Raw genomic sequence first — 27287 nt, forward strand, 5'->3', positions numbered from 1 at the left:
ATGAATTTTCACATCTCCCTCCATTCTTCCTCTATTCTTCTTCAATTCTTCTTCCTCAACAACTCACACAAATAAAAAAAAATTCTCAAGAAAAATGGGCAACTGTCAAGCCATTGATAGTGCAACTATTGTGATACAACATCCAAATGGAAGAGCACACAAGCTTTATTCTACTGTCTCTGCAAATGAAATCATGAAGATGAATCCCGGCCACTACGTCGCCCTCCTCCTCACCACCACCTTGTATTCCTCCTCCACCGCGGCCGCCGCCACTAGTGTAAATGACAAGAATACCCCTCTTCGAATAACGAGGATTAAACTTCTAAGGCCAACTGACACTCTTGCTCTTGGTCATGTCTACAGACTTGTTGCATCTAAAGGTTAATTCATTTGCTAGTAATTCTTTTTAAAGGTTAATTAATTTGCTTTTCTTGATCCATTTTATTTATTTTTTTCTCCTTTTGTTCTTGCAGAAGTGATGAAAGGGCTGTTGGCTAAGAAACAAGCTAAGTTGAAATCAGAGGGTGCTGACAAAATAGAGAAATTAAGTCCACAATTTGAAACTGAGGTAATTATTTCTTCAAGTAATTAATTGCAAGATTCATTTACTCTATTATAATGAGTTTGATTAAGAATATGTATTATTGGATGATTAAAGAAAGAGGGATTAGTACACATACAGTTCAACAAAGTGATAATTAAGATGGCACAAAACAGTGATCTTAACTGGCCATCAAATTTATATTAGCAACCTGCCAGATAATTTCAAGATATACAGCTAATGTATCCAATAATTTTAATAAATATTTTTTTATGATTTATTTCAGGTGAAGCATGAAAAACAGAGATCAAAAAATAATACAGCAGTATCAAGATCTAGAGGCTGGCAACCATCATTAAAAGCAATTTCTGAAGCTGGAAGCTGAATTATTTTTTATTTTTCCTTTATTTTCTTTTTTTTGGCCTGTTGTTGGATTGAAGATTAATAGTTCAAAACAGGCAAATTCAAGAGGCATGGTTTTGAAAGGTTAATTCTATGACTTGCTGCCTTTTATGTATATACAACTCTCTCTAATTTCCTTCTGATTAACTTTAATTCGATCTTCCTACTTTAAATAAGAAGAATTAGATTTCTGGCAGAAATAAGTTAATGTTAGCAATATTAACTGCTTAATAATTACTGTTCATTTCTTACATATACAGAAGAAAATATCAGTTCAAGACTGAGATTGGAGTATTATTTTATAGAATGATTAATAGCACTATAAGTTAATGATTTCTTAGTAATTAGTTATTTTTTATTAATTGACAATTATTAGCTGAACTAATTAATCGCGGACTGCCTACCTCTTGCCTGTTGGTACGTTCCCTCACTGATTTCTTTTTAAAATATAACAGAAAAATAATATGTGGAATATAATACTAACAAACAAAATAAAACGTAAATAAAGGAGAATAGAAGAGTGTTTTATAAAGAAATTCAGTTATATGATTATTTATGTCCAACGTCAGAGAATCTCATTTTTTTTTCAGGTGGGATGTCCTTTTAAATACGTGAAATGAGGAAATACTAATAATACTAAAAATGGGAATGCAATGAATTATTTAAATTTCTGTCTATTTATCAATAAAGACTTAATCTTTCATGCCCGATCCAAATATACAATATATATAAACAAATAAGCTACTTACACAAAAAAATGGATTGATAACAGAGCAAACTAAGCAAATTACATTTAATAGAGAAAGTGTAAATTTCATAAAATTGGAATCCAATGGACACGGATCACCCTGTTGATTGATATGATATTACTAGCAAAACAATTAATTTGCCAAACAAGATAAAGAATTTAAAACAGCTTATGTACATATATAAACTCTGCCTCTCACAATCTTTTAAGAATTAAAACATTAATCTACATTGAGTTCATCCACAAAGAGCAGAATGTGTTTCTTGTTATAACATTCTTCAGTGGAAAAGCACAAAATTTCAAGAATCAAGAGCAAGCTTAATGTAGTGATAATGTTTTTGAAACTACCCTTTGGTGACTGCACAAGATGCCCTTTTCTCGATTCACTGACCGTCGTTGTAGACATGCCAAACAACTCCATAGCATCATCTATGAAGCCCAGATCACGAATATTGTTCGTCACTCCACAAGATAAACATTAATAACTTATCACCAATTGGGAAAGTTTTCCCAGTCACCAATCTTGCTGAAGTGCAATAATTCTCCATTTCTGATGTTATATAACCGAGTACTACCAGTAGTCGTTGCACGAACACTTGCCTTGTCTAAAGGTATGGAAACGAGCACGATCTCTAACTATGATTTCTCTGTCATAAACTTTGGAGATGGTCTTCAGAAGAGCATGACAGTCCTCACATGTCCTCAGATTCTTCATTATTCGAATAGAAGCACCAGAAGTAGTATTCATCAGCCCATATGCAATTGCTAGCTTCTCACTGTGCCAAGCCACCGCTTGCTCTCTATCCTCCTCGCTTAGATCAAACGAGACACGTGTGGCATCAGCAGCATAACCAACTCTTTTCAATATCTCACCCAATTTCTCCCGAATCTCAGCTATCTGAGGATGAAGCATATCAGAAACTCGGAACTCATGAACAACACCGTCCACCTCTATCCAACTACATCCGATATCTGCTGGATTCTTCTGCTTTCCCATCACCTTCCGAACTTGAGATACTTTCCCCCATTTACCAAGAGAAGCATACAAGTTTGAAAGCAGCACTTTAGTTCCAGAGTAACTACCACAGTCGAGTTGCTCTAAATAACCAATTACGCGCTCTGCAAAACTCAGATTCGAATGAATTCTGCAGGCACTGAGTAAAGCCCTCCATACAACCACATCGGGATTAATAGGCATGGTCTTGACTATTCCAAACGCCTTAGCCAGATAGCCAGCACGGCCAAGCAAATCGACATAGCAACCATAGTGCTCAATCTTTGGCACGACCCCCCACGAACTCTCCATGCTGTAAAATATCAACGAGCCATGCTGCAGAAGGCCTGAATGGCTGCATCCATTGAGAACCCCCAAAATAGTGATATCATTAGGTTTCAGCTTCTCAGCTAACATTCGCTGAAACACGCGTATAGATTCCTCTCCACGCCCATGGATGGACAAACCTGATATCATACTAGTGTAATTGTGAATGTCTCGTTTCGTGATCTTGTTGAAAACGAGATATGCACAATCTATCCTCCCACACTTGGCATACATATCAATGAGTGCAGTCATAGTATTAGAACTTTGCAAAGCACGATTACCATCGATATAGCCATGGATCCACTTCCCATGATCAAAAGCCCCGAGATTCGCACAGGCAGAGAGAGCACAGACGATAACAGCTTCGTTAGGGTTGGATTCACGAAACATGTCTTGAAAATAACTGAGGGCCTCAGTGTACATTCCAGCGCTAATGAAACCTGAAATCATTACAGCCCAAGAAACATCATTTCTCAGCGGCATTCTCCGAAAAACCTCACCTGCTTTCCCCATATCTCCATTCTTAGCAAACGCAGACACTAAACTAGTCCATGAAAACACGTCTCTTTTAGACATTTTGTCAAACACCTCACACGCATCATCCACCCTAGCAAAAGCAGCATACATACCAATCAAAGAGTTAGCCACGTATAAATTCAATAAATTCCCATTCTTTGCCGCCATTCCATGAACGACCTGCCCACACAAAACCGAATCTTGATGAGCGCAGGAAGTGATCACGAAAGTGAATGTGTACTCGTCTGGTTTCGCTTGAGTGTCGATCATTCGACGGAAAAGATTGATGGGCTCTGAACAATGCTGGAGCTTCGAGTAAGCGCGCATCATGAGATTCCATAACAGAACATGCGGGGGCGGTGAAGACCGATGGTTATCGAATAAGATTCTCGCAGAGCTGAGGCTCTTGGAGTGAAGATAGCAGTGAATGAGCGAATCAATCAAAGAGAGGCGCGTCGATGCGAGTGATTGGAGGATGATCTGCGCGTGAATCTGCTTAATTTGAGAGATTCCGGGGCGTTTGCTTAGTAGCTGAGAGATGAATCTTCCGGAGATGTGAGAGACTGCAAAGGGTTGCATCTAATTGATTTCGGAATGGGGGGAAAATTCTGCTCGATTGCATGAAAAAACCCAATTTAGTTTAGTCCCAACTAAGAGAAGATGGAACCCTAGTTCCCAATTCGCCGAATTCGGTAGCGATGGATTTCGCCGACGATTTTCCGCTGCCGGAACCACCGATTCTCACTGTATAATAGAACCTCTTTTCGAATTTAACTAAATTCGAAATTCATCTTTTTATTTAATCTGAAGATTTGATTTTTTAATTGAATTCGAAATTCAAATCAATCATGAAATCTTGAGATTTTAATTATGTAAATTTCAGTTTTAATTATGTAATCTAACCTTTTGGTGTAAATTTTCAATTTTAGTTGTATCATTATTTTAATAAAAATTTAATATTTTAAATTAAATCATATAGTATGAGTTTAATTAAAAATAGTAATAAAAATTAGACAAACATAAAAGAAATACATGTATGTTGATGAAGCCGCGAATTTTTGATGGTGATGAATGCTTGTAAAAATAAATGAAGATCAACACAGAGATTTACGTGGTTCGATTTACTGAGGTAAATCTACATCCACGGGAAGAAAAGAGGGCAGAGTTGTATTGCTTGATCTGTTTTCTACAGCTAACAATACAGACTTGCTATTTGCTATTTTCTCTTTAGAAAGCTTAACAGAAGTTTTTTCAGAAGAAGTATCTATCTGACCTAGGTTCTATTTATACATTGAACCTAGATCGTGGCATGCAGCATTTATTAGGTAGTGGATGTCGTGGAGGTCGTGGCGACCTTGCATGGGTCCACTATCCTGCATGAGTTAATGACTGCTTGACACCACTAAATAGATAATCGGTGTAGCGGAGGTGGAAATCTTGCATGAGTCCACTATTTCCTAGTTCGGTCGAATACTGAGACCGGACTGCTGAATTATTGCCGAGCAGCTTTTGCCGATCTGAGAGTAGAGCTTGATGCCGACCAGAGCAGAGTTTGACTGGTTGGCTTTTACCGAGCTGTAGGCTGGGGCCGAACTCTGTGGTTGTGCCGAACTGAACTCTTGAGTCATGCCGGACTGATACTCTTTAGCCATGCCGAACTGATACTCTTTCTTGGGCTTTACTGCTGTTGGGCTTGTTTAGTACGTACTCCATCACTACCCCCCCCCCCCGAAGAGTGAAGTGAATCACTTCGGCATTCTGGATAAAGGTACGGGGTAAGTTGATGTTTGTCTTCGGTCTGATGAAGTGAACTCTTCTTTGACCGGACTTGGTTTGTGTCCTAATTTGGCGAGTTTTATCGCTCGGATCGAACTTTCCGTTGTCCTAATTTGGGGATCGGACTTTCCCTTGTCCTAATTCGGCGAGTTTTATCGCGTGGATCGGACTTTCCCTAGTCGTAATTCAGGCAAGTTTTATCGCGAGAATCAGACTTTTGTTGCAGTTCGTTTCAGACGAAGTGCTTGATTCTTAAGCTGAATTGTGGTCTTGTATCTTCTGTAGAAGCTTTGAGTCACAATCGTTGGCTTGTTGCAGCTCGTTTCAGACGAACTGCTTGTTTAAGCTGAATTGTGGTCTTGTATCTTCTGTAGAAGCTTTGACTCACAATCGTTGACTTGTTGCAGCTCGTTTCAGACGAACTGCTTGTTTAAGCTGAATTGTGGTCTTGTATCTTCTGTAGAAGCTTTGACTCACAATCGTTGGCTTGTATATGTTCTAAGAAGGGGATCAGCCTTCGAAGAACAAGCTACCTCAGTAACATTTGTAAGAGACGACACGCACAGAGACAGACAAAACACATAGACAAAACGCACAGAGACAAATAAAGACTAAGCAAACCAAATAAAGCACATTGAGCAAACAGGACTCAAGACTGACTGACCGGACTGTCTCTTACAAATGGAACTTTTTGAGGTTGGAAATGTGCCATGTTCGGGGTACCTGTTCTCCTGACATGTGAGCCAATTTGTAAGACCCTTTGCCGAGGACTTCTGACACCCGATACGGACCTTCCCATGTGGGTTCGAGCTTGCCCAGCTTTTCTGCTCGGCTTACTTCGTTGTTTCTCAGGACGAGATCTCCCACTTGAAATTGCAGCTTCTTCACCCTTTGGTTGTAATACCGGGCTACTTGTTCCTTGTACTTGGCTGCTTTTATGCATGCCAATTCTCTTCTTTCTTCGGCAAGATCTAGCTCGGCTCTCAGTCCGTCGTTATTCATTTCTGAGGAGAAATTTAGAGTTCGGGGACTGGGTACGCCGATCTCCACCGGAATCACGGCTTCAGTGCCGTATACCAGACTGTACGGAGTTTCACCGTTGGAGGTTGTGGGTGTAGTTCGGTAGGACCATAGGACTTGAGGGAGATTTTCTACCCATTGTCCTTTGGCTTGTTCTAACCGAGCTTTTAACCCTTTCACCAGGATACGATTTGTTACCTCCGTTTGTCCGTTTGCTTGTGGATGAGAGACCGAAGTGAACCGCTGTTGAATATTCAGCTCTTGGCACCAATTCTTGAACGTCTTGTCGGTGAACTGAGTCCCGTTATCCGAGATGAGGATGTGGGGTATGCCAAATCGGCACACTATGTTCTTCCAGACGAAATCCAATGCCTTCGAGCTCGTTATCGTAGCTAATGGTTCAGCTTCCACCCACTTCGTAAAGTAGTCCACGGCAACGATTAGGAATTTCATTTGCCGAGGAGCTTGAGGAAGTGGTCCCACTATGTCTATGCCCCATTGCATGAAAGGCCAAGGACTTTGCATAGTGGATAGATCGGTCTGCGGCATCCTTGGGATATTTGCATGGATTTGGCACTTCGGGCATGTCTTGACGAGCTGCACTGCTTCTTGTACCAAGGTTGGCCAATAATATCCCCATCTTAGAACTTTTTTAGCTAAAGCTCTAGCTCCGATGTGGCTGCCGCACGATCCTTCATGAACTTCTCTGAGGATGTAGTCCGTCTCTTCTGGTCCTACGCACCGCAATAACGGCTGGAGGTAAGACTTTCTAAAGAGGACTCCTTCATGAAGTTCATACCGAAGTGCTCGGTACGTGATTTTCCGAGCTTCTCTCTTATCCTCGGGCAATTGTCCCTGATCCAGATACTGCAAGATCGGCGTCATCCAGTTCGGCGAGCTGGATATTGAATGTACCTCGGCTTCATCAATGCTTCGATGCATTAATTCTTCCGCCTTTGAGCTCGGATCTGAGGCCAACTTACTTAAGGTATCTGCTCGGCTATTTTCCGCTCTGGGAACGCGGATTATCCGAAAATAGGAGAAACTTCGGCTGATGCTTTGCGCTTTGTCCAAATACTTCTTCATTCTCTCGTCACGAGCTTCATTTGTACCCAACATGTGATTTACTATGACTTGTGAATCACAATGGACTTTGAGAGATTTGACGAGCAGACTTTGCGCTAACTGGAGTCCGGCAAGGAGGGCTTCGTACTCGGCTTCATTATTAGTAGTGGGGAATAGGAACCGAAGTGAGTAGGTTACCTCGTGTCCATCGGGAGCGACGAGTAAAATACCAGCTCCACTTCCCCTCTTGTTTGAAGCTCCATCTACGAATCCGCTCCAGCAGTCTGGCGGCTCTACTTCAGATTCCAAGGGCTGTGCTAGTTCGGCATGGGCAGAATTTTTTGTTCGGCAATAACAGGGATTGCTTGATCGAACTTGGCCTCTGTAAGAAAATCTGCCAAGGCTTGTCCCTTGATGGCTTTCCGAGGTAGGTACTCGATTGAGTGTTCTCCCAGCTCTATGGCCCATTTGGCGATTCTGCCTGATGCTTCTGGCTTGGTCAAAACTTGCCGAAGAGGCAGATCGGTTAAGACACATACCTTGTGAGCATAGAAGTATGGCCGCAGTCTCCTTGCTGCATTTACTAACGCCAGAGCAATTTTTTCCAGAGGTTGATACCTTGTTTCTGGACCTCTTAATGCTCGGCTTGTAAAGTAGATGGGAAACTGCTTTAGGCCTTCTTCTCGTACAAGCACCGCGCTGATGGTTTGATCTGATGCCGCTAAGTATAAGAATATTACTTCGGCTTTGGTTGGAACAGAGAGAATAGGAAGCTCGGCTAGATAACTTTTGAGCTCGTCAAAGGCCTTTTTCTGCTCGGCTCCCCACTCGAACTTTGGTGCCTTTTTCAACACCTTGAAGAACGGCAGTTGCTTTTCGGCTGCTTGGGAAAGGAATCGATTCAGTGCGGCTAGACATCCGGTTAGCCTTTGCACGTCATGTATGGACTTCGGCATTGCCATGTTCTGAACGACTTGAACTTTTGAGGGGTTTGCCTTGAGTCCGTCCTTCGAAACCCAACAACCCAGAAACTTTCCCGAATCTACCAAAAAGGTACACTTTTGGGGATTAAGTTTGAGGTTGGCTTTCTTGAGCACGTTGAGAGTGGACTTGAGGTTGTGCTCGTACTCCGAAGTGCTTTTGCTTTTGACGACTATATCGTCAACATACACTTCGACCTCCTTTCCAATCAGGTGCCGAAAAAGCTTGTCTACCATCCTTTGATAAGTGGCTCCGGCATTCTTTAAACCGAATGGCATCTTTTTATAAGCGAAAATGCCGAAATCGGTAATGAAAGCTGTTTTCGGAGCGTCACTCTCATCCATCAACACTTGGTGATATCCTTTGTATAAATCAAGAAAACAGAAAATTTCGAAGCCGATCAAAGCTTCTACTTTTTTATCTATATTCGGAAGGGGATAGCAATCTTTTGGACAGTGCTTGTTTAGATCGGTAAAATCTATGCACATCCGCCATCCTCCTCCTTTTTTCTTGATCATCACAGGATTGGCCACCCAAGAAGGATATTTCACCTCGAATAGTACATCCGCTTTTAGTAATTGGCGGACTTCGTCATGGATGACTTGGCTTCTTTCTGCCGCAAAGAGTCTTTGCTTCTGTTTTACTGGCCGGATTGAAGGATCAATATTTAACCGATGAGTGATTACCTCGGGGGGCACTCCGGTCATGTCCAACGGAGACCATGCAAAGACATCTTTGTACTCCTTGAGGAGCTGAATGGTCTTTTCCCGGAGTAGAGGCGTTCCTGCGAAGCCGACCTTGACCGTTCTGGATGGATCATCTTCGTATAACTGAACGGTCATTGAGTTCGGCTCTGAAGTGACTTCGGTCATCTCGCTTGCCTCTGACTCCGGTTGCTGTGATTGCTATGCTTGATGGTGCCGAACTGATTGCTCGGCACTTTTAAGCGCAATCTGCAGACATTCTTTTGCTCTCTTTTGATCACCTCGGATGACCGCTATCCCACCTTTAGTGGGGATCTTGATGGTGAGGTGATAAGTAGAGCAAACGGCCCGAACTGTGTTGAGCCAGTCTCTCCCCAGGATGATGTTGTACGGGGACCGAGCTTTCACCACAAAGAACTCGATCATCGTATTGGAGCTTGTAGGCGCTTTTCCCACCGTGATCGGAAGGCTGATAATACCTTCTGGGCGGGTGTCCTCCTGGGCGAAACTTTTCAGAGGAAGTGGAGCCGGATTGAGCCGAGCTGGATCCACTTCCATTTTATCGAAACATTCTTTAAAAAGAATGCTGACTGACGCTCCTGTATCCACAAATACTCTGTGGATCAGTTTGTTTGCCACTCCGGCTTGAATGACAATAGCGTCTTGGTGAGGAGAGATGGCTGGGACGGGATCGGCGTCTGAAAATGTAATCATTTCGTCTTTCTTCAGCCTTTTATGTGTTGGCTCCTCTTGATTGGAACCTCTGCGTTCTGCTTTTAGGGACGACTTGGTCTTCCCGGCAGGGAGAGCATCAATAGTCAGGATTACTCCATCATATTGCGGCTCGTCGTCGTCTTCGGGATCCTCATGCCTTTTCGGATCCTGAGGATTGCAGTTCGCACCTCTCTGCTTTTTGTTCTTTTTCGGCTGCTTGCTTTGGTATTTTTTTAACGTTCCTGTTTTCACAAGAACATCAATACCTGCAGCCAAATCTCGGCACTCCTCGGTATCGTGACCGTGGGTGTGATGGAAGGAGCAATATTGATCCTGAGGTCGCCGCGCGGCTGATTTCGTCATCCGCTTTGGTCTTTCGAACATATCGGAATGTAGTTCGAAAATTTCCGCTCTTGACTTGTTCAGTGGTACGAACTGAGCGGGCGGCTTCTCGGGATTGAGACGTGGCCCCAATCTGTCTTGCACCGGAGCCCTTTGAATTCTTTCAAATGGAGTCCGGCGAGGATGCCCGCGATCGCTATGATCGGGCTTCCTTCTGTCTTCTCGGGACGATGAGCTGTCTAACGACCGTTTGAGACGGTCTACCTCATCGGCCCGGGAGTACTGGTCCGCAATGTCCCACATTTCCTGAGCTGTCTGCGGACCGCACTCAACGAGCTTCCTGTAGAGAGCTCCGGGCAGGATTCCATTTTGGAATGCCGAGATGACAAGCAGATCGTTGAGATCGTCTACTTGCAGGCATTCCTTGTGGAATCTTGTCATGAAGTCGCTGATTTTTTCGTCGCGACCTTGACGAATGGAAAGCAGCTGAGCCGAAGTGATCCGGGCTTCTGCTTTCTGAAAGAACCTCCTGTGGAAAGCATCCATTAGATCTCGGTAGGATCTAATGCTGCCTTGAGGAAGGCTGTCGAACCATCTTCTGGCGTTCCCGACGAGCAGCTCGGGAAACAGCTTGCACATGTGGACCTCATTGAGACCCTGGTTCGCCATATTATATTGATAGCGTCCCAAGAAATCATGAGGATCCTCTAGCCCGTCATAAGTCATTGACGGTGTCCGGTAGTTCCGCGGCAAAGGAGTTCGGGTGATGTCGTCCGAGAACGGAGTCTTTAATGCTCCGTACATGGCGAACCCGACATCTCTTCGGTACGGAGGAGATGGAGTTCTCCTGTGGTTCCGGTACCGAGGAGGAACAGGAACATGTCGGGGTTGAGGATTCTTTCTCCTGGAAGACACGTCACTACTGCGGTAGTGACTTTCATGTCTGGATGAGGAGGGAGAATCCGTCGTTGTCTTCTCCGGCTGTTGGCTCTTCTGCAGGAAGGTTAAGAACTCCTCCTGCTTCTCGGCCAAGAACAGCTTGACAGCTTCGTTTAAATCGGGCTGCTGGGAAGACTCAGCGCGATGACTCCTGGAGTGGCTTGTTCCTCCTTCGTGAGAACCGGAGGTAGATGTCTCCCGAGGCCGTTTTTCAGACCTGCGAGCTGGACTAGCTTCCTCACGGTTATCACGAACGGTATTATGGGTGTTATGTGATCTGGTATGCATTTTTTTTTTTTTGGGGTGGAAAAAGGATCAAAAATTCGCTTTATCACAAATTTGGTTCTCTGTTTCCCACAGACGGCGCCAGTGATGAAGCCGCGAATTTTTGATGGTGATGAATGCTTGTAAAAATAAATGAAGATCAACACAGAGATTTACGTGGTTCGATTTACTGAGGTAAATCTACATCCACGGGAAGAAAAGAGGGCAGAGTTGTATTGCTTGATCTGTTTTCTACAGCTAACAATACAGACTTGCTATTTGCTATTTTCTCTTTAGAAAGCTTAACAGAAGTTTTTTCAGAAGAAGTATCTATCTGACCTAGGTTCTATTTATACATTGAACCTAGATCGTGGCATGCAGCATTTATTAGGTAGTGGATGTCGTGGAGGTCGTGGCGACCTTGCATGGGTCCACTATCCTGCATGAGTTAATGACTGCTTGACACCACTAAATAGATAATCGGTGTAGCGGAGGTGGAAATCTTGCATGAGTCCACTATTTCCTAGTTCGGTCGAATACTGAGACCGGACTGCTGAATTATTGCCGAGCAGCTTTTGCCGATCTGAGAGTAGAGCTTGATGCCGACCAGAGCAGAGTTTGACTGGTTGGCTTTTACCGAGCTGTAGGCTGGGGCCGAACTCTGTGGTTGTGCCGAACTGAACTCTTGAGTCATGCCGGACTGATACTCTTTAGCCATGCCGAACTGATACTCTTTCTTGGGCTTTACTGCTGTTGGGCTTGTTTAGTACGTACTCCATCATATGTCATGAATGTGCTAACTATGGATATGACCTCAGAAATTAACCGAATATAATCATTCTTCAATTTGAATTGATAAAAGCAATATCTCCTCTCATAATATGGATTCCAAACGTTTATGATATTTATTTATGTGAATGGATGGATTACTTATCCATTAGTTTAAATGAACTCTGAGATCCCACACAAGAAGCCAATTCTTACTAAGGAAAATTTGTAGGATATAATACCAGAATACCAGAGAAATCCAAAAGAATACCAGAATTCAGAGAAATGAATTCTTCAAAATTCTCTCTCTCTCTCTCCCTCTTTTTTATATGATCTCTTTGATGTCTCATTTGAGTTATATACTTATAAGTATTTAGAGAGGGAGAGAGAGAATAGGGATGTACAGGTCAGAAAATTTTCAAATTAGTTTTAGCTGTCCACAAGGAAAGCTTTTCTGTAAGAATGATTAGTGATTTGAATATATTTATTTGATTCTCTAATCATATTGATTTTTTTAAGAAGAATGGTTTTTAAATCTTAATTAATTATTTATATGATATGCTATTTTGGATAGAGATAAATCAGATTTAATTGAATACATTTATTCAAAAAATCACATTAGTGAAATATCAAAACTACGCATTGATTTCTTTTTTGAATTCTTATTTTAATACGTGATCTGAGATTCATGTGAATTCTAAAATTAATTACGTAAATTTTTAATACATAATAAATATAGTAATAATAAATAAGCTTTGGATTCTAAAATCACAATTTATTTTGATTAGATTCTCAGATAATCCAATAAGATTTTCATAATTAATCAAAATTAAAGTTTAGTTTGATTATGATAAAGACACTTGTCCCTAAACTATGACCTTTTTAATTTTTAAGTGAAGAACTTTTTTGGTTGATAATTGGCGCCTCTAGTTTAAGAGTTTCAAAATAATAATTAGGTCGGTAGCCACTAATACGGTTGATAAAAGTCCACTTTTTTTATTCCTAAAATTAAATTCTCTCTTTTGCTTTTTTATCATGCTTTTTGATATTTTATAAAGATCATCTACCAACTATTTGGTCTCTCGGAAAACCATCTGATTATTGTCTTCATAAATATAGGCTAAAAAAGCCTATTTTCAAAAAAAAATTGATTTCCTTTATAAATGCCCCACCTCAAACTTTAAAATTTTCGCGTTCACCGTTATGGTTCGTGTTTCTATCTTGAGCAAACCTGAACAGCAAGTGCGGAGCCACTAAGAGGTCGGGGAAACAGTAATTTGTAAAAAATCAGAGAATATTTTGATCATTTCATAATTAATTGATTGTCAATAAATTATTTGTATTCATTTGTGAAGTGTATTTGGGTGGTGGCGCAGTTGGCTAGCGCGTAGGTCTCATAGCTTTAGAGAAATCCTGAGGTCGAGAGTTCGAGCCTCTCTCACCCCATTATTTTTTAACTAACATAACTCCAATAATACTGTATTTTAATCACCTAAAAGTTCTGATTTTTTCGAGTAATTGCTTTAAACGATAGGATAAAATCAACCATCTAACCAAGAAACCTTCCACAAAACAGATAACATTACCATTGATTGCCAAAGCCAGATAAACAGACTAGTTTTGAATGAGACCACATATTTACACACAATCAAATGGCAACATGAATTGCAAATAAAAAAATATGAATCTTAACTCTGTGAGCATGAGAGTGGGAGTTGCTGCTATGTACATGGTTAATCAACTCTCCCTTTCTTGCAGCTAGGACCAGCGTCTCCGGACATCAACTTGCTAAATGAGGACCATATCCTGGACAATTTCTTCAACCCCTTTGGCAGATCAGCCCCACACGTCTCGTCTTCATGTGCACGGGCGTTATGAGTTTCAACGTCAGCAGCATGATAAAGCGTGGGGTCTGAGCTGGGAGAGCCAGGACAGTGGGGGAGCTCCTCTTCAAACCACAGCCAACCATGAGCGTTGTGACTGTTGAAATCGGCAAGCACTTGGCCTGGGCTGAGAAGGGCAGGATAGGAGAGCTCTTCGTCAGCCCACTGCCCCCTTGCACTTTGAAACGAGGCGTTTGAGCGTCCACTGCTCGACCCTCCACCCATCTCGGCCGTGTGCTGCATACACGGAGATGCTAGCAACTGCTCATCAACTGATCATCAGTCATGAGTCATGATGTTGAAAATAGGGAGCTTATCTCAAGGCATACCTTGTCGTTTCCGGATACCAGCATATTTATTGGTGAAGAATTGTTCTCGAAACATAATGGAGTCTCGTAATCTGGAATTCAACAACTTCAGATTAAAGATCTAACTAGTTATGGCACACACTAATTATAGGATGTAGTGATGATCTGACCTGATGTATGAAGATCAGTAGGAAAGGCGCAAGAGTTGGATAGCTCTCCCATTTCTATTGATCCAAGAGAGCCGGAAGGCCCACAAGCATACGAGTTATTAGCAGCGATGATGCTCTGAGACGATGAAGTATGATTTCCATTCATATCTTCAGAAACAGTGAGACCACTGTGCTGCAATGATCTGTAAGGAAACTTCTTTAAAAGGGACCCTTCGTCTTCCAAGGAGGAGGCGTATCGTTCTACAAATGCAGACGGTTCCTCTAACACATATCTGAGTAACTCACGTGCACGATCCTATTTAGGACTCAACAATTCATTAGTAGGGGATACCACAGTTGCAAAAAAGAAATGTATTCACAAAAAGGGCACCACCTTTTCATCAGAAGGCATATCATCAATTGGAACAAAGTGGGACTCGACGATACTACCCTTGAGTTTTCCCACAGCATCGTAAATAACACAGGTTTGAGGTTCGGTTGAAGATTTGTGAGAAAACATCCTTTTACAATCAATGTTGCATTTCTGAGCATGACTAACTATCGTCTTCCATTTGCAGTCACCAACACATAATATCTGTACGCATATTACAAGAATTTATATTTCTCATGCGATATATACGAGCATATTTTTTCAGCATCGAATGCCCTCTTAGTGTGAAGATTGTTGTTTGCATATATTTCAATTGTAGAGCTAGAACAATAGCACGAGCAACAAACAAGCAAAATATGATGACAACACTTGGTAAATCGAACAAGTATAAAGAGTGGACGATGGCTATTACTTTTTTTTGGAGCTTCTCAGGATTAACATGGAACCAAAAGAGAAAATCTTGCACGGTCTTGATGCTTTCGTTTTTCAGGCGATCACATGGCTTGCCATTCCTGCCGATTCCCTCCAATCTCCAGACCTCAGAAGAAAGAGATGGACAGGGATGTTTGTCATTGTCTGCAAAAGGAAACCAGCTGTTATATGGATATCTTCTTTAAGATTAAATTTTAATGTTCTTGATCTTTACATAATCTATAAATGAAAGAGTTATTAAGTGTTGTGGACGACTTACATTTGTCATGCTTATCTATGACCGTAAATGGTGCGGTCCATGCCTCTAGCACTGTGGTTCTGTCAAGGTTCTGCATGATCCTCGCCCCAAGCCTGCAGCTGTACTTCTTAATCCGGTCTTTGTCATGTCCCAGTTTGAGATCATTCAAATCTGCAATGCCTTCCTTGAGAGATTTATAGACACTTTTAGCAAAGTGAGGCTTCTTCTTTTCTCCCGTTTGAATGATGCGCCTCTCGAAATTTTCAAGACTTATGTTATCTTCACCACCATCGCCGTTGTCGTCAAGAAGTAGTATCTCCGCCTTTGCATCAGAGCCACTGCCACAGGTCACGATATTCCCATCGGAATCAACCAGAGCCAACTTCAGGCATTCGTTGTTTATCCCTTTAAGCTCTTGGCCTGTCACAGTGTCGGATACTTGATCATATACGAACTTCAGCTGTAAACTCCTTTCCTCTGGCAAGTCATTCCTATGAACACATAGGAAACGATACAACAATTCATTATCAACCACAAGTATGGGCCTTTTGTCTTGATCCTGTCAGCGCTGTTGATTGGAATATAAGAGATAACCAATTAGGTAAATTCTCACCGCGTCCCTCCATTCGAAGGCCTCACTTCAACATGCTCTTGAAGAACCTCTTTTACCTAAAACAAAGAATATTGAAAAAAATAGCCTTAATTCTCAGATTAACCATGATAAATTTCTTAAGACTGAAAAACACTGAGCTTCATAACAACTTGAAGATTTCAAGAAAGCTACTTTATACCTTGAGTTACAATAGGCTGAGAAAACTTCTTACAAAATGGAAATATAGCACTAAAAAGACGCGGAAAAGAAGACGCGAAACTCACCACTCTACGAATTAGATCCTCAACAACTGGCCCTATCTCTTGTTGAAAGATAGTGACAACCATTGACCTTACTTGTTGTCTAACCATTGTTAACATCATAGGTTTAATCTGTTTCTCCAGTATCCTAGTATCATAAAGGGAGTAACCAAGCAAGGTAGAAACAATAAGATCAAGAATGAATAAATGAAAGATTCCCAATTATGGCAACTTCCAGCTTTCTATTTATCAAAAGATTGGACAAATCATTAAATAAACACAAGGAGAGTATTATACACTTTCTAAAAGCCAAAATTGGGCAGCATCTGAATCCACATGAGGTTCTTTTAGATCCTCAAAAGTATGATGAATCAGAAAGTTGGAATAGTATCAAAACATATCAGAAAGGGAAACCAAAAAAGCAAAATGGAATTTAGTCTAAGTTCTAAAAGTGATGATAACAACAATTCTCCTTGAATAAGCTGAGCCCAAATCACACACAATTCAAAAACAAAGCAAGAAAAGAAACACACACGCACACACACACACAATGGTACCACTAAATTAAGATCAAGAACCCATAAATTGAAGATTCGACCTAAGCAAAAGGTAAGTCAACGGCTATATACAGATAAGAACACAAGCTCATGTAAGTTCTGAATTCATGAATCAACTTCACAAAAAAGAAGAAATGAAGTAAGCAGAAGTAAATCAATAAGAAACACCCAAATCAAAGAGGAATTTTTTGTCAGAATCGACTTACTACCTTTTAACGGTTTGATCAAGAGCTTGCCCAAGCTGCTCTGATGAACCACCATTTTCGAATTCATCACTATCCATCTCCACAAAATTGGCAACTACTAACAACAAATGGCTTTGATCTTGGAAGTATTTATACATGTCGGAAAGTGGCGGCCTAAACGCGTTGAATTGAGTGATACATACTACCTACACACTCGACTACATTGGAATTGTTGAGGCCTACGTGTAATTTTACAAGTTCATTTGGCAGTAAATTTATGAACTACTAGTTCCTTGTTTATTGAGACGTTTCTTTTTTGCACGGATGTGAAAGTAAGAGGGATAATTACTATTTCATAAAATAGAAATAATTCAATTAACTTGAAACTTCTCAAAATAGTAAAATGACTCTGTTAAAAAAACGATGGTACATTCCAACTCTCTTGCCAATAATAAATGTCAAATACTCCCTCCGTCCCGCACTACTCGCACTTATTTCCTTTTTGGGCGTCCCAAGTTACTTGCACTATTTCCATTTTTAGTAAAAAATTTCACCTATAGCCGTCATTTTTTACTTTCCTATACACTCATTCCTTAATCTCCGAGCCGAAAAGGAAATGAGCGAGTAGCCCGAGACGGAGGGAGTAGATTTCCGATCAAACCAATTTGAATAGAATGGAACATATTGAATTTAATCATCACGGTGAAAGCAGCTTTGCCTTGTCAATATGACAATGTCATTAATTTAGGTTGAACTAAGGTGTAGTGATTAGTGATATCATGTTGAAAAAAAACTTCCATACAAACCCAATTAATTGATCGAAATATATATAAATAGATAAGTAGGGTTTTGATCTATGCAAAACTAGATTTAAATACAGAAACGCAGAACAATATCATAATTAGGTCACTTTTAGGTCATAATTAGGTAATTTTTAGGTCATGCTAACAAAGCATGACCTAAAACGATCTTAGCATGACACTAAACCCAAATATTATAATATGACCTAAAATTGCTTAATTATGACCTTCCGTGTTTTTGGTTAATTATTGACCATTAGATCATCTAATCCTAGGGCCAAGATTTGGTCTGCATTTCTGGATTTAAACACATACTTATTTTGATCATCTCCCTAGATAAGTATGTAATTTTTACTCTTTCCGTTCTATAATAGGAGTCACATTTAGTTTGGATACGAATTTTAAGAAATATAAAGAATAATGAATTAGAAAATGTAGAATATGAAGTTCATTTTTTTATTGATTTTAAAAAAAATATAAGTGAAGTGAGTTAGTGGAATGTGAGACCTACTTACCAGTTATGATAAAAGTGAAATATGATTCTTATTGTAGGACGAAACGAAATGGTAAAATGTGACTCTTATTGTGGGGCGGAAGGAGTAATACTCCCTCCGTCCCACCGAAGATTATTCATTTTCATTTTTAGTTTGTCCCAATAAAGATGACTCATTATTAAAATTAAAAATACATTTATTTCTACTTTATTCACTATTTTTTAATTTACTCTCTTTATTTAATGCATAAAATAAAGCTATATAAAATCTCGTCCAGTTATGAAGGCGTCATCTTTGATGGGGACCGAGAGAATATAAAACTACATTGCCGAAAAGTTTGACCAATTCAGCCAATCGGGGCCGTCCATTATCTAAATGAATTTAATAATGCATACACGCCCCGTACGAGTAATTGATTCACGCGCTCGTGAACGCGTGCCCTTAAATTTGGGTTGCAGATAAAATAAGTTGTTTGATTGGCTTGTGATTATAATTTATAAATAGCAAAAATTCGTTATTATTGGACAATTGGAAGTATCTTTTCTGTACGGTTATGATTGGCTTCAGTTCTCACCAACTGCCATAACGGAAATGTTTTTTTAATCAACAACGTGTGGAAAAAGTGCATATATAATGTGAATTTACACTTTATGTTTTTATTTGAAAATTAATGTTTTGGCCCATTATTTTTTTAATTTGATTTGAAAAAAAATAAGTGTTCAGCTTACAAAAGTTGCTCCATTAATAATGGCAAACTAGTTTGTTTGGCGGAAAAATAAAATTGACATGAAAAATGATTTCTAGAAAAATGATTTTTAGAATTTTGATTTTTAGAAACTTTACTTTACTTTAATTTTAATGTATTTGGGAAAATACCAAGATTCTAAATTTTGTGTTTAGTTTAAAACTCAATCAATAAACACTAATTACACCTACCAATCATCAACTTCTAATAGATCAACAATTTTCAGACCAAACTTAAATCAAATTATTGTGAAGAATCACAATCGAAAATCCCAAATTTTGATGAATGATCAACCAAATAAACTAAAAAGGAAAAGAAAATGAGTGGTGAACTGGAATCAAACATTTTTCATAAAATAGCTAGAATCTAGAATGGCAATCATAGTAATAATGATTAAAAAATAAACAAGATTAAATAAATAGAATTGGTTTGAGTTTGAATAAAATGACGACCAACTTTCAGTCCATCGTCTCTATGGATGCGTCGCAATTGATTGGAGAACATATTTCTCAAATTCTTCATTAATTAAAACAATAGGAATATGATGGAGTACGTACTAAGCAAGCCCAACAGCAGTAAAGCCCATCAGCCTAAAGCCCAAGAAAGAGTATCAGTTCGGCATGACTAAAGAGTATCAGTCCGGCATGACTAAAGAGTTCAGTTCGGCACAACCAAAGAGTTCGGCCCCAGCCTACAGCTCGGTAAAAGCCAACCAATCAAACTCTGCTCTCAGGTCGGCATCAAGCTCTACTCTCAGATCGGCAAAAGCTGCTCGGCAATAATTCAGCAGTTCGGTCTCAGTATCCGACCGAACTAGGAGATAGTGGACTCATGCAGGATTTCCACCTCCACTACACCCACGATCTATTTAGTGGTGTCAAGCAGTCATTAACTCATGCAGGATAGTGGACCCATGCAAGATCGCCACGATCTCCACGACATCCACTACCTAGTAAATGGCTGCATGCCACGATCTTGGTTCAATGTATAAATAGAACCCAGATCAGATAGATAGGGTTAAGTTCTAAGAGCTCTCTAGACATAAAAAGATCATATAGCAAGTTTGTATTGTAAGCTGTAGAAAACAGATCAAGCAATACAACTCTGCCCTCTTTTCTTCCCGTGGACGTAGATTTACCTCAGTAAATCGAACCACGTAAATTCTCTGTGTCGTGATCTGCATTTTCCTGCATTTACTAACATCAGAAATTCGCGGATTCATCACTGGCGCCGTCTGTGGGAAACAGAGAACCAAATTTGTGATAAAGCGAATTTTTGACCCTTTTTCCACCCCAAAAAAAATGCATACCAGATCACATAACACCCATAATACCGTTCGTGATAACCGTGAGGAAGCTAGTCCAGCTCGCAGGTCTGAAAAACGGCCTCGGGAGACATCTACCTCCGGTTCTCACGAAGAAGGAACAAGCCATTCCAGGAGTCATCGCACCGAGTCTTCCCAGCAGCCCGATTTAAATGAAGCTGTCAAGCTGTTCTTGGCCGAGAAGCAGGAGGAGTTCTTAACCTTCCTGCAGAAGAGCCAACAGCCGGAGAAGACAACGGCGGATTCTCCCTCCTCATCCAGACATGAAAGTCACTACCGCAGTAGTGACGTGTCTTCCAGGAGAAAGAATCCTCAACCCCGACATGTTCCTGTTCCTCCTCGGTACCGGAACCACAGGAGAACTCCATCTCCTCCGTACCGAAGAAATGTCGGGTTCGCCATGTACGGAGCATTAAAGACTCCGTTCTCGGACGATATCACCCGAACTCCTTTGCCGCGGAACTACCGGACACCGTCAATGACTTATGACGGGCTAGTGGATCCTCATGACTTCCTGGGACGCTATCAGTATAATATGGCGAACCAGGGTCTCAATGAGGTCCATATGTGCAAGCTGTTCCCCGAGCTGCTCATCGGGAACGCCAGAAGGTGGTTCGACAGCCTTCCTCAAGGCAGCATTAGATCCTACCGAGATCTAATGGATGCTTTCCACAGGAGGTTCTTTCAGAAAGCGGAAGCCCGAATTACTTCGGCTCAGCTGCTTTCTATACGTCAAGGTCGCGACGAAAAGATCAGCGATTTCCTGACGAGATTCCATAAGGAATGCCTACAAGTAGATAATCTCAATGATCTACTTGTCATTTCGGCATTCCAAAATGGAATCCTGCCCGGAGCTCTCTACAGAAAGCTCGTGGAATGCAGTCCGCAAACAGCTCAAGAGATGTGGGACATTGCGGACCAGTTCTCCCGTGCCGATGAGGCAGACCGTCGAAAACGGTCTTTAGACAGCTCATCTAGAGGAGACGAAAAGAAGCCCGATCATAGCGATCAGAGGCTTCCTCGCCGAACTCCTTTTGAAAGAATTCAAAGGGCACCGGTACAAGGCAGATTGGGGCCACGTCTCAATCCTGAGAAGCCGCTCGCTCAGTTCGTACCCTTAAACAAGTCAAGAGCGGAAATTTTCGAACTACATTCCGATATGTTCGAAAAACCAAGGCGGATGACGAAATCGGCCGCGCGCCGACCTCAGGATCAATATTGCTCCTTCCATCAAGACTACGGTCACGATACCGAGGAGTGCCAACATTTGGCTGCAGGTATTGATGCCCTTGTGAAAGCAGGGACGTTAAAAAAATACCAAAGCAAGCAGCCGAAAAGGAACAAAAAGCAGGGAGGTGCGAACTGCGCTCCTCAGGATCCGAAAAGGCAACGGGATCCCGAAGACGATAACGAGCCGCAATATGATGGAGTAATCCTAACTATTGACGCTCTCCCTGCCGAGAAGACTAAATCGTCTCTGAAGTCATAGAGCAGAAAAAGGCTTTTGACGAGCTCAAAAGTTATTTAGCCGAGCTTCCAATTCTCTCTGCTCCAACAGATGCCGAAGTGATTTTCTTATACTTAGCGGCATCCGATCAAACCATTAGCGCGGTGCTTGTACGAGAAGAAGGCCTAAAGCAGTTTCCCATCTACTTTACAAGCCGAGCATTAAGAGGTCCAGAAACAAGGTATCAACCTCTGGAAAAAATTGCTCTGGCGTTAGTAAATGCAGCAAGGAGACTGCGGCCATACTTCTATGCTCACAAGGTATGCGTCTTAACCGATCTGCCTCTTCGGCAAGTTTTGACCAAGCCAGAAGCATCAGGCAGAATCGCCAAATGGGCCATAGAGCTGGGAGAACACTCAATCGAGTACCTACCTCGAAAAGCCATCAAGGGACAAGCCTTGGCAGATTTTCTTGCAGAGGCCAAGTTCGATCAAGCAATCCCTGTCATTGCCGAACAGAAAAATTCTGCCAATGCCGAACTAGCACAGCCCTTGGAATCCGAAGAAGAGCCGCCGGACTGCTGGAGCGGATTCGTAGATGGAGCTTCAAACAAGATGGGAAGTGGAGCTGGTATTTTACTTGTCGCTCCCGACGGACACGAGGTAACCTACTCACTTCGGTTCCTATTCCCCACTACTAATAATGAAGCCGAGTACGAAGCCCTCCTGGCCGGACTCCAGTTAGCGCAAAGTCTGCTCGTCAAATCTCTCAAAGTCCATTGTGATTCACAAGTCATAGTAAATCACATGTTGGGTACAAGTGAAGCTCGTGACGAGAGAATGAAGAAGTATTTGGACAAAGCGCAAAGCATCAGCCGAAGTTTCTCCTATTTTCGGATAATCCGCATTCCCAGAGCGGAAAATAGCCGAGCAGATACCTTAAGTAAGTTGGCCTCAGATCCGAGCTCAAAGGCGGAAGAATTAATGCATCAAAGCATTGATGAAGCCGAGGTACATTCAGTATCCAGCTCGCCGAACTGGATGACGCCGATCTTGAAGTATCTGGATCAAGGACAATTGCCCGAGGATAAGAGAGAAGCTCGGAAGATCACGTGCCGAGCACTTCGGTACGAACTTCATGAAGGAGTCCTCTTTAGAAAGTCTTACCTCCAGTCGTTATTGCGGTGCGTAGGACCAGAAGAGACGGACTACATCCTCAGAGAAGTTCATGAAGGATCGTGCGGCAGCCACATCGGAGCTAGAGCTTTAGCTAAAAAAGTTCTAAGATGGGGATATTATTGGCCAACCTTGGTACAAGAAGCAGTGCCGCTCGTCAAGACATGCCCGAAGTGCCAAATCCATGCAAATATCCCAAGGATGCCGCAGACCGATCTATCCACTATGCAAAACCCTTGGCCTTTTATGCAATGGGGTATAGACATTAGGGGTGGCAAATCGTGCGTGTCGGGTCGTTATCGTGTCGACACGATAACGACACGAACACGATAACAACAAACACGAACACGACCCGTTAAGAAAACCTCAAACACGAACACGAACACGACACGAAACCCTCAGACACGAACACGACACGAACACGACACGAACCCATTAACGACACGAACCAATTCGGGTCAACACGACGCGATAACAACACGTACACGAGATGACACGATAACAACTCGATAACAACACGACCTGATAACAGTTAAACCTATTAAAAATGAAAATAATAAGAATTAATAATATTAAAATATTATTTGTTAACGGATAACACGAACACGACACGAACACGACACGAACACGTATTGTTAACGGATAACACGAACCCGACACGAACACGACACGAACACGACACGAAATTTTCGTGTCCTTAACGGGTCGACCCAATAAGGACACGAACCCAATAAGCTCTGACCCAAACCCATTATTTTCGTGCCGGTTCGTGTCGTGTTATCGTGTCGTGTCAAAAATTGTCAGCCCTAATAGACATAGTAGGGCCACTACCACAAGCTCCTCGGCAAATAAAATTCCTAATCGTTGCCGTGGACTACTTTACGAAGTGGGTGGAAGCTGAACCATTAGCTACGATAACGAGCTCGAAGGCATTGGATTTCGTCTGGAAGAACATAGTGTGCCGATTTGGCATACCCCACATCCTCATCTCGGATAACGGGACTCAGTTCACCGACAAGACGTTCAAGAATTGGTGCCAAGAGCTGAATATTCAACAGCGGTTCACTTCGGTCTCTCATCCACAAGCAAACGGACAAACGGAGGTAACAAATCGTATCCTGGTGAAAGGGTTAAAAGCTCGGTTAGAACAAGCCAAAGGACAATGGGTAGAAAATCTCCCTCAAGTCCTATGGTCCTACCGAACTACACCCACAACCTCCAACGGTGAAACTCCGTACAGTCTTGTGTACGGCACTGAAGCCGTGATTCCGGTGGAGATCGGCATACCCAGTCCCCGAACTCTAAACTTCTCAGCAGAAATGAATGACGACGGACTGAGGGCCGAGCTAGATCTTGCCGAAGAGAGAAGAGAATTGGCATGCATAAAAGCAGCCAAGTACAAGGAGCAAGTAGCCCGGTATTACAACCAAAGGGTGAAGAAGCTGCAATTTCAAGTGGGAGATCTCGTCTTGAGAAACAACGAAGTAAGCCGAGCAGAAAAGCTGAGCAAGCTCGAACCCACATGGGAAGGTCCGTATCGGGTGTCAGAAGTCCTCGGCAAAGGGTCTTACAAATTGGCTCACATGTCAGGAGAACAGGTACCCCGAACATGGCACATTTCCAACCTCAAGAAGTTCCATTTGTAAGAGACAGTCCGGTCAGTCAGTCTTGAGTCCTGTTTGGTCAATGTGCTTTATTTGGTTTGTTTGGTCTTTGTTTGTCTCTGTGCGTTTTGTCTGTGTGTTTTGTCTGTCTCTGTGCGTGTCGTCTCTTACAAATGTTACTGAGGTATCTTGTTCTTCGAAGGCTGATCCCCTTCTTAGAACATATACAAGCCAACGATTGTGAGTCAAAGCTTCTAAAGAGGATACAAGACCACAATTCAGCTTAAACAAGCAGTTCGTCTGAAACGAACTGCAATAAGCCAACGATTGTGAAGTCCAAGCTTCTAAAGAGGATACAAGACCGCAATTCAGCTTAAGAATCAAGCACTTCGTCTGAAACGAACTGCAACGAAAGTCCGATTCTCGCGATAAAACTTGCCTGAATTAGGACAAGGGAAAGTCCGATCCACGCGATAAAACTCGCCGAATTAGGACAAGGGAAAGTCCGATCCCCAAATTAGGACAACGGAAAGTCCGATCCGAGCGATAAGACTCGCCAAATTAGGACACAAGCTTAGTCCGGTCAAAGATGTTTATTTCATCAGACCAAAGACGAGTCCGGTCAAAGATGTTTATTTCATCAGACCAAAGACGAGTCCGGTCAAAGATGTTTATTTCATCAACCCAAAGACGAGTCCGGTCAAAGATGTTTATTTCATCAACCCAAAGACGAGTCCGGTCAAAGATGTTTATTTCATCAGACCAAAGACGAGTCCGGTCAAAGATGTTTATTTCATCAGACCAAAGACGAGTCCGGTCAAAGATGTTTATTTCATCAGACCAAAGACGAGTCCGGTCAAAGATGTTTATTTCATCAGACCAAAGACGAGTCCGGTCAAAGAAGAGTTCACTTCATAAGACCGAGGACAAACATCAACTTACCCCGTACCTTTATCCAGAATGCCGAAGTAATTCACTTCGCTTTCCGGGGGGGGTAGTGATGGAGTACGTACTAAGCAAGCCCAACAGCAGTAAAGCCCATCAGCCTAAAGCCCAAGAAAGAGTATCAGTTCGGCATGACTAAAGAGTATCAGTCCGGCATGACTAAAGAGTTCAGTTCGGCACAACCAAAGAGTTCGGCCCCAGCCTACAGCTCGGTAAAAGCCAACCAATCAAACTCTGCTCTCAGGTCGGCATCAAGCTCTACTCTCAGATCGGCAAAAGCTGCTCGGCAATAATTCAGCAGTTCGGTCTCAGTATCCGACCGAACTAGGAGATAGTGGACTCATGCAGGATTTCCACCTCCACTACACCCACGATCTATTTAGTGGTGTCAAGCAGTCATTAACTCATGCAGGATAGTGGACCCATGCAAGATCGCCACGATCTCCACGACATCCACTACCTAGTAAATGGCTGCATGCCACGATCTTGGTTCAATGTATAAATATAACCCAGATCAGATAGATAGGGTTAAGTTCTAAGAGCTCTCTAGACATAAAAAGATCATATAGCAAGTTTGTATTGTAAGCTGTAGAAAACAGATCAAGCAATACAACTCTGCCCTCTTTTCTTCCCGTGGACGTAGATTTACCTCAGTAAATCGAACCACGTAAATTCTCTGTGTCGTGATCTGCATTTTCCTGCATTTACTAACATCAGAAATTCGCGGATTCATCAGAATACAAGAAAAAAACACGAAAAACGACCGTACGCATCTAAAATAAATAATACTCGGCTTGTATTGCTCAGATATTCATTAAACTTCAAACTTAAAGCCGAGTCTGGGAAACTAGGCTTAAAGTTCCCCAGACTCGGCTTTACCAAATGTTAGGTCAGTCGACTGCAACATTAGTTTGATATTGTCCGCTTTGGGTCAAACCCGCACGGATTTATTTTTGGATCACTTCCAAAAGACGTCAAACTAATTGGGGTAGGACATGAATTATATACACCTTCCAACTTTCCTCACTCATCCGATATGGGATGAGTTTGTAACCCAACAAACCTCCCCTCAAACCGAGACCACATCGGGAACGCAGTCGACACGAACATGAGATAAACTCATGTTTGGGTTAGGGCTCCCAACTTGTGAAAAAAGACCCATATATTATTGGCCTATTTATTTACTTAAATAGGTCAATGGAGAACTTATAAATACCTACCAATAGTGTAGGAGCCGCCACAATTGAGAGAAGAGAGAGAGAAAAACGTGTAGAAGGAAAGAAGGGGAAAAGAGTGTTCTCCAAGTTTCTGCACTGTGCAGCCTCGGGTTTTGTCTTGATCGGAGGTCCAAACGTTGTTCGATCGACTTGAAATTTTAACTGGAGATAGAAGACTCGTGGTTCTTCATTCTGAGCGAAGTAAATTGAATTTGAACGGTTAGATCTTTAGTTATAAATTTCTGAACGTGACTGCAGTTTCTTGAGATGTTTATTTAATCTATTTTGAAGTTGTATTGATTATCTAGTGCCTTTGTTGTGTTGTTAAGGATTAGATATCATTGTAAACTTCTTGGTTGTATTCTCTCCTTGGTGATAGTGGATTGGTAGACCGATGGGTCTCGTGGTTTTTATCTCTTCACATTGAAGAGAATTTTCCA

The 27287-nt window shown here is 41.8% G+C and overlaps 3 protein-coding genes across 5 annotated transcripts; 1 reads left to right on the top strand and 2 right to left on the bottom strand.

Moving 5' to 3' along the window:
* Nucleotides 1-998, top strand: LOC121747496. The gene is made up of 3 exons (XM_042141542.1): nucleotides 1-380; nucleotides 474-568; nucleotides 828-998. The coding sequence occupies exons 1-3, from the start codon at nucleotides 95-97 to the stop codon at nucleotides 924-926; spliced, it is 480 nt and encodes a 159-aa protein (XP_041997476.1). The 5' UTR covers nucleotides 1-94; the 3' UTR covers nucleotides 927-998.
* Nucleotides 999-1846: 848 nt separating this feature from the next.
* On the bottom strand, nucleotides 1847-4280 carry LOC121749651 (pentatricopeptide repeat-containing protein At5g66520-like). The gene has a single exon (XM_042144234.1). The coding sequence runs from the start codon at nucleotides 4105-4107 to the stop codon at nucleotides 2263-2265; it is 1845 nt and encodes a 614-aa protein (XP_042000168.1). The 5' UTR covers nucleotides 4108-4280; the 3' UTR covers nucleotides 1847-2262.
* A 9384-nt stretch (nucleotides 4281-13664) lies between these two features.
* On the bottom strand, nucleotides 13665-17309 carry LOC121747216 (calmodulin-binding protein 60 A-like). 3 transcript variants are annotated; one of them, XM_042141215.1, is made up of 9 exons: nucleotides 17121-17309; nucleotides 16379-16502; nucleotides 16116-16171; nucleotides 15524-15993; nucleotides 15245-15408; nucleotides 14836-15036; nucleotides 14463-14757; nucleotides 14314-14384; nucleotides 13665-14221 (listed from the first exon to the last, which is right to left on the bottom strand). In XM_042141215.1, exons 1-9 carry the CDS (start codon nucleotides 17252-17254, stop codon nucleotides 13835-13837), a joined length of 1902 nt encoding a protein of 633 aa, XP_041997149.1. In that variant the 5' UTR covers nucleotides 17255-17309; the 3' UTR covers nucleotides 13665-13834. The 3 variants fall into 3 exon arrangements, with proteins under 3 accessions (XP_041997149.1, XP_041997148.1, XP_041997150.1); XM_042141214.1 differs by having other exon boundaries at nucleotides 13665-14245; nucleotides 17121-17308; XM_042141216.1 differs by having other exon boundaries at nucleotides 14106-14256.
* Between the last annotated feature and the right edge of the window lie 9978 nt (nucleotides 17310-27287).

Source organism: Salvia splendens, chromosome 9, assembly GCF_004379255.2.
Source record: "Salvia splendens isolate huo1 chromosome 9, SspV2, whole genome shotgun sequence".
In the NCBI taxonomy this organism is placed as follows: domain Eukaryota; kingdom Viridiplantae; phylum Streptophyta; class Magnoliopsida; order Lamiales; family Lamiaceae; genus Salvia; species Salvia splendens.